Source organism: Salmo salar, chromosome 16 (assembly GCF_965601325.2).
Source record: "Salmo salar chromosome 16, fSalSal1, whole genome shotgun sequence".
In the NCBI taxonomy this organism is placed as follows: domain Eukaryota; kingdom Metazoa; phylum Chordata; class Actinopteri; order Salmoniformes; family Salmonidae; genus Salmo; species Salmo salar.
This window is the reverse complement of record NC_138306.1, coordinates 90,545,853-90,563,295: the sequence shown is the minus strand read 5'-3', so window position 1 is coordinate 90,563,295 and position 17,443 is coordinate 90,545,853. Positions and strand designations below refer to the sequence as shown.

The 17,443-nt window shown below is 43.5% G+C and overlaps 1 protein-coding gene across 1 annotated transcript; it reads left to right on the top strand.

The window, feature by feature from the left end:
- Positions 1–14,275: 14,275 nt before the first annotated feature.
- Positions 14,276–17,443, top strand: LOC106575402 (NTPase KAP family P-loop domain-containing protein 1-like). The gene is made up of 3 exons (XM_014151907.3): positions 14,276–14,487; positions 16,609–16,722; positions 16,885–17,443. Exons 1-3 carry the CDS (start codon positions 14,284–14,286, stop codon positions 17,314–17,316), a joined length of 750 nt encoding a protein of 249 aa, XP_014007382.3. The 5' UTR covers positions 14,276–14,283; the 3' UTR covers positions 17,317–17,443.

Below are 17,443 nucleotides of genomic sequence, written 5' to 3'. Positions count from 1 at the left end.
TAAAATTCCATATATTAAACAAACCAGGCGGCACCATTTTCTTGTTTTTTAAATTTACGGATAGCCAGGGACATGCTCCAACACTCAGACATGATTTAGAAACGAAACATTTGTGTTTAGTGAGTCTGCCAGATCAGAGGCAATAGGGATGACCAGGAATTTTCTCATGATAAATATGTGAATTGGACCATTTTTCTGTCCTGCTAAGCATTCAAAATGTACAAAGTACTTTTGGGTGTCATGGAAAATGTATGGAGTAAAAAGTACATTACTTTCTTTAGGAATGTAGTGAAATAAAAGTAAAAGTTGTCAAAAATAGAAATAGTCAAGTAAAGTACAGATACCCCAAAACACTACTTAAGTAGTATTTAAAAGTATTTTTACTCAAGTACTTTACTTAAGTACTTTACCCTACACTCATTAAAACCCACTACCCTATTCCACCATTAGACCTCTATCTGGTTCTACACCAGGCCAATGGCCTGGGAGGACAGGACACGGCCACTCAACACACCTTGTAACTCTTCTGAAGTTAAATCTCATACACCCAAGTACTTCTCTGCAGCTGCCACCACAACATCTATTTTCTGTGATTTACATTCCATTTCTGCTGTACAGTTGATAACCATTGCTATGAACGCTAGAAGACCATCTTACTGAAGCATATATCACTCATTGGCCTACAGTATCCCTCTGTATTGGTAGAGATCTACGACTCACAGGGATCCTCTCAGAATCCCTCACCCTTGATACATCCTCCTCTACTTTATTCACTGTCTCAGCATATGACACCTTCTGCACTACTCTGACCCTGGACTGATGCACTAACTTCTTCTTCTCTGGTAAAATGACGTTCACACAAAATGTAATGTGTATGCTGCCACCTACTGTACAGTTAGTAAACTGGAGAAAAAATAAACATCCATTGTGGAAAAGGAGGGGGGGGGGGGTGACTTCAGACAAAATACAACAACATGTAAATCCAACAACCATCCCACAGTGACAGTCCAATCCAGATCACATCCCTACACAGAGTGGGGAACGTCTTCGGTCAGTATTCCCTGCAATGCTTCGGCTGTAAATTCCTGGTTTGCGGAAGAACTTGACAGGCCTGCACAGAGCCCTGACCTCAACCTTATCAAACACAATTGGGATGAATTGGAACGCCGACTGCGAGCCAGGCCTAAACACCCAACATCAGTTCCCGACTTTACTAATGTGCTTGTAGCTGAATGGACGCAAGTCCCTGCAACAATGATCCAACATCTAGTGGAAAGCCTTCCCAGAAGAGTGGAGGCTGTTAGAGCAGCAGAACCAACTCCCTATTAATGCCCATGATATTGGAATGAGATGTTCGACGAGCAGGTGTCCACATACTTTTGGTAATGTAGTGTATATATATATATATATATATATATATATATATATATATATATATATATATATATATATATATATATATATATATATATATATATACACTACATTACCAAATATATATAATACACTACATTACTAAAAGTATGTGGACACCTGCTCGTCGAACATCTCATTCCAAAATCATGGGCATTAATATGGAGTTGGTTCTGCTGCTATAAATGTAGTGTATAAATGTAGTGTATATATATATATATATGTGTGTATACATAAATACATATATACAGTACCAGTCAAAAGTTAGGACAAACCTACTCACTCAACAACAAAAAAAACTTTTTTTTTTTTACTATTTTGTACTTTGTAGAATAATAGTGAAGACATCATAACTAGGAAATAACACATGCAGTAACCAAAAAAAGTGTTAAACAAATCAAAATATATTTTAGATTTTAGATTCTTCAAAGTAGCCACCCTCTGCCTTGAGGACAGCTTTGCTCACTCTTGACATTCTCTCAACCAGCTTCATGAGGAATGCTTTTCCAACAGTCTTGAATGAGTTCCCACATATGCTGAGCACTTGTTGGCTGCTTTTCCTTCACTCTGCGGTCCAACTCATCCCAAACCATCTCAATTGGGTTGAGGTCGGGTGATTGTGGAGGCCAGGTCATCTGATACAGCACTCCATCACTCTCCTTCTTGGTCAAATAGCCCTTACATAGCCTGGAGGTGTGTTTTGGGTCATTGTCCTGTTGAAAAATAAATGATAGTCCCACTAAGCGCAAATCAAATGGATTGGTGTATCACTGCAGAATGCTGTGGTAGCCATACTGGTTAAGTGTGCCTTGAATTCTAAATAAATCAGTGTCACCAGCAAAGCACTCCCACACCATCACACCTCCTCCTCCATGCTTCACGGTGGGAACCACGGAGATTATCCGTTCACCTACTCTGCGTCTCAAAAAGACGCAGTGGTTGGAAGCAAAAATCTGAAATTTGGACTCATCAGACCAAAGGACAGATTTCCACCAGTCTAATGTCCATTGCTCATGTTTCTTGGCCCAATCAAGTCTCTTCTTATTATTGGTGTCCTTTAGTAGAGGTTTCTTTCCAGCAATTCTACCATGAAGGCCTGATTCACACAGTCTCCTCTGAACAGTTGATGTTGAGATGTGTCAGTTACTTGAACTCGGTGAAACATTTCTTTGGGCTGCAATCTGAAGTGCAGTTATTCTAATGAACTTATCCTCTGCAGCAGAGGTAACTCTGGGTCTTCCATTCCTGTGGCGGTCATCATGAGAGACAGTTTCATCATAGCGCTTGATGGATTTTGCCACTGCACTTGAAGAAACTTGAAAAGTTCTTGAAATGTTCCGGATTGACTGACCTTCATGTCTTAAAGTAATGATGGACTGTTATTTCTCTTTGCTTATTTGAGCTGTTCTTGCCATAATATGGACTTGGTCTTTTACCAAATAGGGCTATCTTCTGTATACACCCCTACTTTGTCACAACACAACTGATTGACTCAAATGCATTAAGAAGGAAAGAAATTCCACAAGTTAACTTTTAACAAGGCACACCTGTTAATTGAAATGCATTCTAGGTGACTTCCTCAAGAAGCTGGTTGAGAGAATGCCAAGAGTGCGCAAAGCTGTCATCAAGGCAAAGGGTGGCTACTTCAAAGAATCTCAAATCTAAAATATATTTTGATTTGTTTAACACTTTTTTGGTTACTCCATGATTCCATATGTGCTATTTCATCATTTTGATGTCTTCACTATTATCCTACAATGTAGAAATAGTAAAAAAAAAAAAAAAACCTTGAATGAGTAAGTGTTCTAAAACGTTTGACTGGTACTGTATATCCACAGTGTTCTGTCATCAGTCTTGCTCTGTGGAGGAATTCGTGGCTTCAGGCAACCCTACAGCTACAGCCACACATGTCAGTACAGGCCTGAGTACAGTCTGAACAGCCCGTTGTCATAGCAGACATCAGTAGATCAGGAATTCAGGAACTTTAAACTGCAGCCCCCTCCCCCCTGCCCCTTAGCCCCGCCCTCTTCTATCAGTTCACAGATCTGAAAGGACAGGATATGTGTAAACAACAACCAATAGGCTGTGTGGTGTGTGGAACCCCAAATATATATTGTTCAAAGTAAGTAACCAAACTATATCTCTACTTCTGGGACACATTGGGTTAGGCTACTAGTTCAAGAGCAATAAGAGAATTGCTCAAGAAGGGATCAGTGAAGACAGAGTTGTGTAAGTTGGCCTCCCGAGTGGCGCGGTGGTCTAAGGCACTGCATCACAGTGCTAGCTGTGCTACTAGAGATCCTGGGTTAGAGTCCAGGCTCTGTCTCAGTGGTCTAAGGCACTGCATCACAGTGCTAGCTGTGCTACTAGAGATTCTGGGTTAGAGTCCAGGCTCTGTCTCAGTGGTCTAAGGCACTGCATCACAGTGCTAGCTGTGCTACTAGAGATTCTGGGTTTGAGTCCAGGCTCTGTCTCAGTGGTCTAAGACACTGCATCACAGTGCTAGCTGTGCTACTAGAGATTCTGGGTTTGAGTCCAGGCTCTGTCTCAGTGGTCTAAGACACTGCATGACAGTGCTAGCTGTGCCAATAGAGATTCTGGGTTCGAGTCCAGGCTCTGTCGCAGCTGGCCACTACTGGAAGACCCATGGGGCGGTGCACAATTGGCCCAGCATCGTCCGGGTTAGGGGAGGGATGTCCTTGTCCCATTGCGCACTAGTGACTCCTGTGGCGGGCCGGGTGCAGTGCATACTGACACAGTTGCCAGGTGTATGGTGTTTCCTCCGACACATTGGTGTCAAGAAGCAGTGTGGCTTGGTTGGGTTGTGTTTCGGAGGACGCACGGCTCTCGACCTTCGCCTCTCCCGAGTCCGTACAGGAGTTGCAGCGATGGGACAAGACTGTAAAAAAAGCCTGGGTTATTAATACACAATTCGTATGCTAGCCTACAGTGGATTTAGGTGGTCTGTGCTATGTAAGCCAGAGACAAAACAATATTTTAGTCTGACGCAGGATTTCTCCTGTGAGTGGAGTGGTGTACCCAGGGAGAAAACTAAACAAATCTTCTGTCATTTCATTTGTGGCCTTATACTGCCATCTATCGGAATTATTTAGCAACTGCTGTACTACTGAATAAAGTGTATATCCTTACTAAAGTAGTAATTACTCAGAATGGCAAAAAATACAATTTTCCATTAAATTGAATCACTTATAACCACAAAAAAACTATGTATAGCATAAAAAACTATGAAACTGACATAAACCAAAAACAACATACATTTAGTTAATTTAAACAATGTTTTTGTCTGACGCACGTTTCGTGCCTGTGAATTGAAAACTGGCAAATGTGTCTGTTTAATTACATTTTAAATAAAAAGTATAGTGCCTAGGCCTATTTAATGAAACCCTGGCTGTTGACCTAGGCAACAGATCGCAAAGCAGAGACTCCCCATTCCCCACTGAGCTTATTTTTGGAAATGGCAAGAACACTTTTTCATCCAAAAACACATACAGTATCAAGTGCAACTACACTGTCCTCTGCAGCTCACACCAGCAGGATGTGGAGTCTTTTCATTAGGAGGGATGTTTACCGTGGAGGCTCAAAACAATTATTAGGATCACATTTCCTCAATTTAAATTTTAGACCTATGGGGACACCTATACATTTGGCACGGGTGATCATTGAAGCCTTTTATCATCTGGACATGATGTTGAAATATCTTCACGCCAGGCTTCCGTCATAGACTCAACTGAATGAAAAAAAATTCAGAATTACAGGGGGCAGTTTAGAAAAAAACGTTAAGATTGCTGAAAGGCCAGTCTCTTTGGCAATGACAAGGAGTGGCAAGGAGTGGATTGTTAAAGAGACTCGTACTCAAGCTAATTGAGCCCTGCCAACAGACAGAATAGAAAGAGAGAGAGACAGACAGACGGAATAGAAAGAGAGAGAGAGCCTACAGACAGACAGAATAGAAAGAGAGAGAGACAGACAGACGGAATAGAAAGAGAGAGAGAGCCTACAGACAGACAGAATAGAGAGAGAGAGCCTACAGACAGACAGAATAGAGAGAGATAGAGCCCTACAGACAGACAGAATAGAGAGAGATAGAGCCCTACAGACAGACAGAATAGAGAGAGATAGAGCCCTACAGACAGACAGAATAGAGAGAAAGAGAGAGCCCTACAGACAGACAGAATAGAGAGAGAGCCCTACAGACAGACAGAATAGAGAGAGAGCCCTACAGACAGACAGAATAGAGAGAGAGAGCCCTACAGACAGACAGAATAGAGATAGAGCCCTACAGACAGACAGAATAGAGAGAGAGCCCTACAGACAGACAGAATAGAGAGAGAGAGAGCCCTACAGACAGACAGAATAGAGAGAGAGAGAGAGCCCTACAGACAGACAGAATAGAGAGAGATAGAGCCCTGCAGACAGACAGAATAGAGAGAGAGAGAGAGCCCTACAGACAGACAGAATAGAGAGAGAGAGAGCCCTACAGACAGACAGAATAGAGAGAGAGCCCTACAGACAGACAGAATAGAGAGAGAGCCCTACAGACAGACAGAATAGAGAGAGATAGAGCCCTGCAGACAGACAGAATAGAGAGAGAGAGAGAGCCCTACAGACAGACAGAATAGAGAGAGAGAGAGAGCCCTACAGACAGACAGAATATATAGAGAGAGAGCCCTACAGACAGAATAGAGAGAGAGAGAGAGAGCCCTACAGACTGACAGAATAGAGAGAGATAGAGCCCTACAGACAGAATAGAGAGAGAGAGAGAGCCCTACAGACAGACAGAATAGAGAGAGATAGAGCCCTACAGACAGAATAGAGAGAGAGAGAGAGCCCTACAGACAGACAGAATAGAGATAGAGAGAGCCCTACAGACAGACAGAATAGAGAGAGATAGAGAGAGCCCTACAGACAGACAGAATAGAGAGAGATAGAGCCCTACAGACAGACAGAATAGAGAGATAGAGCCCTACAGACAGACAGAATAGAGAGAGAGAGCCCTACAGACAGACAGAATAGAGAGAGCCCTACAGACAGACAGAATAGAGAGAGATAGAGAGAGCCCTACAGACAGACATAATAGAGAGAGAGAGCCCTACAGACAGACAGAATAGAGAGAGATAGAGAGAGCCCTACAGACAGACAGAATAGAGAGAGATAGAGCCCTACAGACAGACAGAATAGAGAGAGATAGAGCCCTACAGACAGACAGAATAGAGAGATAGAGCCCTACAGACAGACAGAATAGAGAGAGAGAGCCCTACAGACAGACAGAATAGAGAGAGCCCTACAGACAGACAGAATAGAGAGAGCCCTACAGACAGACAGAATAGAGAGAGAGCCCTACAGACAGACAGAATAGAGAGAGAGCCCTACAGACAGACAGAATAGAGAGAGATAGAGAGAGCCCTACAGACAGACAGAATAGAGAGAGAGCCCTACAGACAGACAGACAGAATAGAGAGAGATAGAGAGAGCCCTACAGACAGACAGAATAGAGAGAGATAGAGAGAGCCCTACAGACAGACAGAATAGAGAGAGAGCCCTACAGACAGACAGAATAGAGAGAGCCCTACAGACAGACAGAATAGAGAGAGAGCCCTACAGACAGACAGAATAGAGAGAGAGCCCTACAGACAGACAGACAGAATAGAGAGAGATAGAGAGAGCCCTACAGACAGACAGAATAGAGAGAGATAGAGCCCTACAGACAGACAGAATAGAGAGATAGAGCCCTACAGACAGACAGAATAGAGAGAGAGAGCCCTACAGACAGACAGAATAGAGAGAGCCCTACAGACAGACAGAATAGAGAGAGAGCCCTACAGACAGACAGAATAGAGAGAGAGCCCTACAGACAGACAGAATAGAGAGAGAGCCCTACAGACAGACAGACAGAATAGAGAGAGATAGAGAGAGCCCTACAGACAGACAGAATAGAGAGAGAGCCCTACAGACAGACAGAATAGAGAGAGCCCTACAGACAGACAGAATAGAGAGAGAGCCCTACAGACAGACAGAATAGAGAGAGAGCCCTACAGACAGACAGACAGAATAGAGAGAGATAGAGAGAGCCCTACAGACAGACAGAATAGAGAGAGATAGAGCCCTACAGACAGACAGAATATAGAGAGAGCCATACAAACAGACAGAAGGAGAAATGATCTAGTGAATAATTAGCTTTTAGCTGATATCTGCATTGTAAAGCAGTACAGCGGGCAGGAAGTTAGCCAGGCAGGGCAGGAAGTTAGCCATTGTAGCGGTGGGTAGCAGCATTCTCTCTCTGTGGTTCCCTCTCTCAGTCACAACAAGACAACATCTATTGATCCTGATCCTGATCCGTGTTAGGAGGAGGAGTGGGTTCTGAGACGTCCAACTGAAAGGTAAGACCTCTGTTTCATCTGATGGGTTTTGATTGGATACAGGGCATTGTAGTGTATCTCAAATAGCTGAATTCTAAGTGGTTGCTCATGGTCAGTAAGCACTATGCTATCTTATAAAGAACACACCCACCTTATCCTGGACACACCCACCTTAACCTGGACACACCCACCTTATCCTGGACACACCCACCTTATCCTGGACACACCCACCTTATCCTGGACACACCCACCTTATCCTGGCAAGTACTACTAATTGCATGTACACTACAAATAGCCTATTGGATGTATAGTAACTCAGTAACTCACTGGATGTATAGTACCTCAGTAACTCACTGGATGTATAGTAACTCAGTAACTCACTGGATGTATAGTAACTCAGTAACTCACTGGATGTATAGTAACTCAGTAACTCACTGGATGTATAGTAACTCAGTAACTCACTGAATGTATAGTAACTCAGTAACTCACTGGATGTATAGTAACTCAGTAACTCACTGGATGTATAGTAACTCAGTAACTCACTGGATGTATAGTAACTCAGTATCTCACTGGATGTATAGTAACTCAGTAACTCACTGGATGTATAGTAACTCAGTATCTCACTGGATGTATAGTAACTCAGTAACTCACTGGATGTATAGTAACTCAGTAACTCACTATAGTATAGTAACTCAAAATAGCACCAGAATGACATATACTGTATACATTGAGGTGTATTTAGTCACCAAGTCATTTTATTTCTATCTTATCTACTGCTTAAGTTGTGTTGTGATGCACTTTCTATATAACCCTGCTGTTATATTAGTATTCAATTCCCCAACCCATTCTCTCTCTCTCCTCTCTCCCTCCTCCCCTCCCCCCACCCTCCCCCTCTCTCTCTCTCTCCCCTCCCCCCTCCCCCTCTCATTCACCTCCACCCTCTCTCTCTCTCTCTCTCCCTCACTCTCTTTTTTCTCCCCCTTCACATTCACCGCCACCCTCTTTCTCTCTCTCCCTCGCTCTCTTTTTCCTCCCCCTTCTCATTCACCTCCACCCTCTCTCTCTCTCTCTCCCTCCCTCTCTTTCACCTGAGGTTTTGTAAGTGTTATTCTTTGTCATTCACAGATCACAAACAGCCATACATTACCATTATTCTCTGGGTGCCGTTGGCAACACCAATACAATGATAACAAAAGGTGAGCTCTCTCATGCGAGAGAAAAAGAGAAAATTGAGATTCCATTTCCTCCTCCAAATTGTTAGTTTCTAGGGTCCCTCACTCTCAACCCCTCTCTGAGTTACCCTAACCCAATTATGGCTGTGTGAACAGAATAGAACAGAACAGCACCTGAATGTTTGCATAATGATATACTGGGCCTGTTCTGTAACTCTGCAGCTGGAATACACAAACACAGGACAGTGTCCCAAATGGCACCCTGTTCCCTATGTAGTGCACTACTTTGGACCAGAGGCCTATGGGGAAATAGGGAGCCATTTCAGATGCAGTCATACTGTAGGTTTAAAAAAGAGGAAGTTGTGTGCAACTGGTAATAATTAGGACATTTGATAACCTTTATTATCTCATTGGAGGAAATTCATGTGATCACATGCTTTAAAAATCACTCCCATCATTCAGAAAACACTGTCAATCATTAAAGAAATATCTTTTGGTGTTTGTTTCATTAGTCCATTGTTGATATAGTCCCCAAAAGGTCAGATCAGCAGTCAAATTTTCAAGATATAGAACTTTCAAAATACAGAAATACAGCCGGTATGATGCATTTTGGTCCCTTTATTTTGATCTTTTAGATTTTTTTCAGTAGAATGGAAAATGTTTCCCATTACATTTGAGCTACTTAACCGACCTATCAAAATGCCTGGAAGGAATGTTCTGTGCTACATTCATCTCTTTTGATTCTATAGATTTGCCATCGGATCACATCTATGCGTACGCTCTGTCCAAGACTCTGATTAAAGTGTCCTCTCCTGCCACGGTGGGCCTCTACTCATCATGTCAGAACCGCATCAACATGATCCTCAGATATATAGAGGGTAGGTAGACACAACATGATCCTGTCTTAAAGAGGGTAGGTAGACACAACATGATCCTCAGATATATAGAGGGTAGGTAGACACAACATGATCCTGTCTCATAGAGGGTAGGTAGACACAACATGATCCTGTCTCATAGAGAGTAGGTAGACACAACATGATCCTGTCTCACAGAGGGTAGGTAGACACAACATGATCCTGTCTCATAGAGGGTAGGTAGACACAACATGATCCTGTCTTATAGAGGGTAGGTAAACACAACATGATCCTCAGATATATAGAGGGTAGGTAAACACAACATGATCCTGTCTTATAGAGGGTAGGTAGAGACAACATGATCCTGTCTCATAGAGGGTAGGTAAACACAACATGATCCTGTCTTATAGAGGGTAGGTAGACACCACCACATGATCCTGTCTCATAGAGGGTAGTTACACACAACATGATCCTGTCTTATAGAGGGTAGGTAGACACAACATGATCCTGTCTTATAGAGGGTAGGTACAATATGATCCTGTCATATAGAGGGTAGATACAACATGATCCTGTCATATAGAGTGTTGCCAATATTCATCCACTCAGGATGCTCAGCGTTAGAAAGTAGCCCTAATGCCCAGAGCTAGAAGGAACATATCCTTATCTCACTGTTCTCTTTCCTCTCTCTCTCTCTCTCTCTCTCTCTCTCTCTCTTGCTCGCTCGCTCGCTCCTTGACTAGTCCACATGGAGCAGGAGGCAGAGAGGAGGGAGCAGAGTTACCAGGGCAGGTCCAAACCTCGTTCCGTCAAAACCTCCATCACTGGTCTCCTAGCTCTGATCTGCAGGCTGCTGTTCTACAGACCCGTCTGGACCGAGGAGAACCAGCGACGGAAGAATGTCCGGTTCATCTATGTTCGGTTCTCCGCATGGCACTTCGCCGGGAGTGACCTCCTCTGGGCAGGGCTGGTGATGAGACTGTGCCTGGCACTGCAGGAGAGCTTCGGGGAACTTCAGGTGGGTTACCCTAGAGGTTAGAGGTTAACTTCAGGTAGGTAGCCTAGAGGTTAGAGGTCAGAGCCCAGCTAGCACATTTGGTTCCTTGGAGGTTGTGAGAACGTATGTTTTTGGTTTCCCATTGGTTCTGGGAATGAAGCCATACGTTTCCCGACCTGTAAAACTGAACTTTTTTTTTTTTTTACGTTCTGAGAATGGAAGTGAATGTTTTGCCTGTTCTGGGAATGTACCTTTTTAGGTTGCGGGGAGGTTCTGAGAACGCTTTACTATGGTTCCCTAAACGTTTACCTGGAAGGTTTTATTAAAGTTGTGAAAACAAAAATTATAGGTTATTTGAAGATGATGAGTTAACGTTCTGAGAACATTTCAATAAGACTTTTGATTACACTGTTAGCTTAGTTTGGGTTAACTGTTTTGCTTAGGTATCAAACACATTTATGTTTTATTGTGGCACGGCGTCAGTGAGATTCAAAGCTATGAAATTAGTCCACTGCGGTACAAGGATGGAGCTAGCATGCCATGTTGTTTTTTTATTCATACAAAGCTGTTCATTTTAGTCTGTTCAAACAGACCCCGTTTCAAAGTAAACAAGCACTCATTAAGATCAGGCGTGACTAATTTAGTGGGCTCAGCCAACACACCTGAGCACACTTAACAAGATAGAGAATAGAGAGAGTCTAGTTGATGCTGAGAACAGAATGTATATGTTTTTAAATTACATTCTTAGAACGTATTTTGAACGTTACTAATGTTTTTCTATGTCTTTTATTAAATTTCTTCTTAATGTTATGATAACATGACTTTAAATATAACCATGAGGAAACCTGCAGAAAACGTTATGCTGAAGTACTGAAATTCCCACAGAAGGTTGTTTCTTAACGTTCTCAAAACAATTTGAGAACATTACTTTAAATTGAACAATGAGGAAACCTGAAGGAAATGTTATGCTGAAGTACTGAAATTCCCACCTAAGAAACATATGGTTCTCAAAACATTATGTGCTAGCTGGGTATCCTGCACCATTCCCAGAACGTTGTGGGAAGGATGTATGCAAAATACCTATAGGACGACCACACTCTCACCAAGCTCTAAGAAACATATGGTTCTCAGAACGTTAGGTGCTAGCTGGAAGGTTAGAGATAAGGATCAGAGATTATCTTCAGGTAGGTAACCTAGAGGTTAGAGGTTAACTTCAGGTAGGTAACCTAGAGGTTAGAGGTTGACTTCAGGTAGGTAACCTAGAGGTTGACTTCAGGTAGGTAGCCTAGAGGTTAGAGGCTAACTTCAGGTAGGTGACCTAGAGGTTAGAGGTTGACTTCAGGTAGGTGATCTAGAGGTTGACTTCAGGTAGGTGACCTAGAGGTTAGAGGTTGACTTCAGGTAGGTAACCTAGAGGTTGACTTCAGGTAGGTGACCTAGAGGTTAGAGGTTGACTTCAGGTAGGTAACCTAGAGGTTAGAGGTTGTCTTCAGGTAGGTAACCTAGAGGTTGACTTCAGGTAAGTGACCTAGAGGTTAGGGGTTAACTTCAGGTAGGTAGCCTAGATGTTAGAGGTTGACTTCAGGTAGGTAACCTAGAGGTTGACTTCAGGTAGGTAACCTAGAGGTTGACTTCAGGTAGGTAACTTAGAGGTTGACTTCTGGTAGGTAACCTAGAGGTTAGAGGTTGACTTCAGGTAGGTAACATAGAGGTTAGAGGTTAACTTCAGGTAGGTAACCTAGAGGTTAGAGGTTGACTTCAGGTAGATCACCTAGAGGTTAGAGTTTGACTTCAGGTAGGTAGCCTAGATGTTAGAGGTTTACTTCAGGTAGGTAACCTAGAGGTTGACTTCAGGTAGGTAACCTAGAAGTTGACTTCAGGTAGGTAACTTAGAGGTTGACTTCAGGTAGGTAACCCAGAGGTTAGAGGTTGACTTCAGGTAGGTAACCTAGAGGTTCACTTCAAGTAAGTGACCTAGAGGTTAGGGGTTAACTTCAGGTAGGTAACATAGAGGTTAGAGGTTAACTTCAGGTAGGTAGCCTAGAGGTTAGAGGTTTACTTCAGGTAGGTAACCTAGAGGTTAGAGATTGACTTCAGGTAGGTAACCTAGAGGTTAGAGGTTAACTTCAGGTAGGTAACCTAGAGGTTAGAGGTTAACTTCAGGTAGGTGACCTAGAGGTTAGGGGTTAACTTCAGGTAGGTAGCCTAGATGTTAGAGGTTGACTTCAGGTAGGTAACCTAGAGGTTAGAGGTTGACTTCGGGTAGGTAACCTAGAGGTTAGAGGTTGACTTCAGGTAGGTAACCCAGAGGTTAGAGGTTGACTTCAGGTAGGTAACCCAGAGGTTAGAGGTTGACTTCAGGTAGGTAACCTAGAGGTTGACTTCAGGTAGGTAACTTAGAGGTTGACTTCTGGTACGTAACATAGAGGTTAGAGGTTGACTTCAGGTAGGTAACCTAGAGGTTGACTTCAGGTAGGTAACCTAGAGGTTGACTTCAGGTAGGTAACCCAGAGGTTAGAAGTTGACTTCAGGTAGGTAACATAGAGGTTAGAGGTTAACTTCAGGTAGGTAGCCTAGAGGTTAGAGGTTTACTTCAGGTAGGTAACCTAGAGGTTGACTTCAGGTAGGTAACTTAGAGGTTGACTTCAGGTAGGTAACCCAGAGGTTAGAGGTTGACTTCAGGTAGGTAACCTAGAGGTTGACTTCAGGTAGGTAACCTAGAGGTTAGAGGTTAACTTCAGGTTGGTGACCTAGAGGTTAGAGGTTAACTTCAGGTAGGTGACCTAGAGGTTAGTGGTTAACTTCAGGTAGGTAACCTAGAGGTTGACTTCTGGTAGGTAACCTAGAGGTTAGCGGTCTCCCTCATAAAATAGAGTTCTGACTGGAAACATCAAGATAATGGACAATAAAGTCTTCTTCTTGTTCTTCAGCTGGGCCTGTACCGCGTGGCGCAGCACAACGAGGAGGATGAGGTGAGGAAGAAGGTGATTGAAAACACATCGTCAGAGTGGAGATCTAAGAAGTTCTGCTGTTTCCCTCTCTGGTCCCTGGTCCTGGCCTTGCTGCTGGCTGCTCTCATAGTCCTCGTCTTCCTGGTGAGGATCAGAAGGTTGTTAGAGGCTGCTTCCTAAATGGCTCCCTTTTGCCTTCAAAGTGCACTACCTTGGAGTAAAAGTAGTGCACTATGTAGGGAACAGGGTTCCAACCTGGGATAGACCCATAGTAACAAGGTCCATTCATGTTCTAGTATCCCATAATATGTTTAGCATAAATTAGGAAGAATTGTAAACAAAGGGACCAGTGAAGCAAGGTGATACAATATGACTACGAGTGAGGGAATCTTTGGCAGCATGAAAATTTCACCCATCAGCATTAAGATGGATTTTTCCAACTTTTCTCTCTCTCTCTCTCTCTCTCTCTCTCTCTCCTCTCTCCCCCTTCCTCCCCCCTTTCTCTCCCAGGTGAGGAAGGAGATGTGGCTGTTATCCAGGTTCATCCAGTTCATGGAGGTGTTTGAGCAGAGGAGGATCCGCGTGGTTCTGGAGATCACTAACCTGGACCGATGTGCTCCTAAGAAGATCGTTGGTGTCCTGGATGCTATCAGTATACTGCTCTCTGATGAGGAGTCCCCCTTTATCTCTCTGCTGGCAGTCAACCCTGAGGTCCTTGTTCAACAGGTACATATTGTTCCATCAGTCAACCCTGAGGTCCTGGTTCAACAGGTACATATTTTTACATCAGTCAACCCTGAGGTCCTGGTTCAACAGGCACATATTGTATTATCAGTCAACCCTGAGGTCCTGGTTCAACAGGTACATATTGTTACATCAGTCAACCCTGAGGTCCTAGTTCAACAGGTACATATTGTATTATCAGTCAACCCTGAGGTCCTGGTTCAACAGGTACATATTGTTACATCAGTCAACCCTGAGGTCCTGGTTCAACAGGTACATATTGTATTATCAGTCAACCCCGAGGTCCTGGTTCAACAGGTACATATTGTATAACCAGTCAACCCTGAGGTCCTGGTTCAACAGGTACATATTGTTACATCAGTCAACCCTGAGGTCCTGGTTCAACAGGTACATATTGTATTATCAGTCAACCCTGAGGTCCTGGTTCAACAGGTACATATTGTATTATCAGTCAACCCTGAGGTCCTAGTTCAACAGGTACATATTGTATTATCAGTCAACCCTGAGGTCCTGGTTCAACAGGTACATATTGTTACACCAGTCAACCCTGAGGTCCTGGTTCAACAGGTACATATTGTTACATCAGTCAACCCTGAGGTCCTAGTTCAACAGGTACATATTGTATTATCAGTCAACCCTGAGGTCCTGGTTCAACAGGTACATATTGTATTATCAGTCAACCCTGAGGTCCTGGTTCAACAGGTACATATTGTATTGTCAGTCAACCCTGAGGTCCTGGTTCAACAGGTACATATTGTATTATCAGTCAACCCTGAGGTCCTGGTTCAACAGGTACATATTGTATTGTCAGTCAACCCTGAGGTCCTGGTTCAACAGGTACATATTATATTATCAGTCAACCCTGAGGTCCTGGTTCAACAGGTACATATTGTATTGTCAGTCAACCCTGAGGTCCTGGTTCAACAGGTACATATTGTATTATCAGTCAACCCTGAGGTCCTGGTTCAACAGGTACATATTGTATTATCAGTCAACCCTGAGGTCCTGGTTCAACAGGTACATATTGTTACATCAGTCAACCCTGAGGTCCTGGTTCAACAGGTACATATTGTATTATCAGTCAACCCTGAGGTCCTGGTTCAACAGGTCCATATTGTATTATCAGTCAACCCTGAGGTCCTGGTTCAACAGGTACATATTGTATTACCAGTCAACCCTGAGGTCCTGGTTCAACAGGTACATATTGTTACATCAGTCAACCCTGAGGTCCTGGTTCAACAGGTACATATTGTTACATCAGTCAACCCTGAGGTCCTGGTTCAACAGGTACATATTGTTACATCAGTCAACCCTGAGGTCCTGGTTCAACAGGTACATATTGTTACATCAGTCAACCCTGAGGTCCTGGTTCAACAGGTACATATTGTTACATCAGTCAACCCTGAGGTCCTGGTTCAACAGGTACATATTGTATTATCAGTCAACCCTGAGGTCCTGGTTCAACAGGTACATATTGTATTGTCAGTCAACCCTGAGGTCCTGGTTCAACAGGTACATATTGTATTATCAGTCAACCCTGAGGTCCTGGTTCAACAGGTACATATTGTATTATCAGTCAACCCTGAGGTCCTGGTTCAACAGGTACATATTGTTACATCAGTCAACCCTGAGGTCCTGGTTCAACAGGTACATATTCTATTATCAGTCAACCCTGAGGTCCTGGTTCAACAGGTACATATTGTTACATCAGTCAACCCTGAGGTCCTGGTTCAACAGGTACATATTCTATTATCAGTCAACCCTGAGGTCCTGGTTCAACAGGTACATATTGTATTACCTCCCTAATCTTACTACATTTACACACACTGTATATAGACTTTTCTATTGTGTTATTGACTGTACGTTTGTTTATTCCATGTGTTACTATGTGTTGTTGTTTGTGTCGCACTACTTTGCATAATCTTGGCCAGGTCGCAGTTGTAAATGAGAACTGTTCTACCTGGTTAAATAAAGGTGAAATAAAACATTTAAATAATAAAAGAGCTGAAACGTTGACTATTTAAATGATTTACAGTGGAAGAATGTGAATAGGGCAATAATGGCTTTCATTATTAACTAACACAGTTTGTTTCTCTCCAACAGGTGAACTATGCAGACGGGTGCTTCAGTCAAGAAGACAGAGCCTATGCCTTCTTGAACCGCATCGTGACCCTGGCCTTCACCATACCGCCACTCTGCCACACCTCCAAGCACAAGGTGTTCTATATGAAATGGATACATTGTATCAAATAACTCAGCCTTTGCTGCCATTCATAATCTGTAATGCTTCCAAACTGTGTAAAAAAAACAATTCTCTCTCTCTCTCTCTCTGTCTCTCTCTCTCTTCCGCTATCTGTTTCTCTCCGTCTCTCTCCCAAGGTGTTCTACAATATCGTTAGCGGCCAATCAGAGATCACGGAAGAAGTCAAGGGTCATGGGTCAAAGGGGATCGAGCTGAGAGAGCTGGACCTGGGCAGCCCGAAGTCATCCCTCTCCTGGATCGAGAGCACCTCCCAAACAAAGGAGACGTCAAGTTTTCTGAAGGAGGCCAGTATTCCTTTGACAGACAACAACCACATCAAGGCGGCGCACGTGGCGTTTGCGCTGAGTGAGGACGAGGTGGACAAGGCAATAGAATCTGCGTTGGAGAGCATCCTGTCCAGTAACAGAGGGAACCTCCACCACTACATCTCTGATGACACCATGTCCATGAGACGGGTCATCAACTCCATCAGGGTGACCGTGGTGCTCATGGAGGCTCTGAAGACTGACCTGCCCCAGCCAGAGAACATCGCTGCCTGGGTACTGTAACACCCCCCGTTATGTTGTGGAGGGAGGGAGAATGAGGGAGCGAGGGAGAATGAGGGAGCGAGTGAGAATGAGGGAGCGAGAGAGAATGAGGGAGCGAGGGAGAATGAGGGAGCGAGGGAGAATGAGG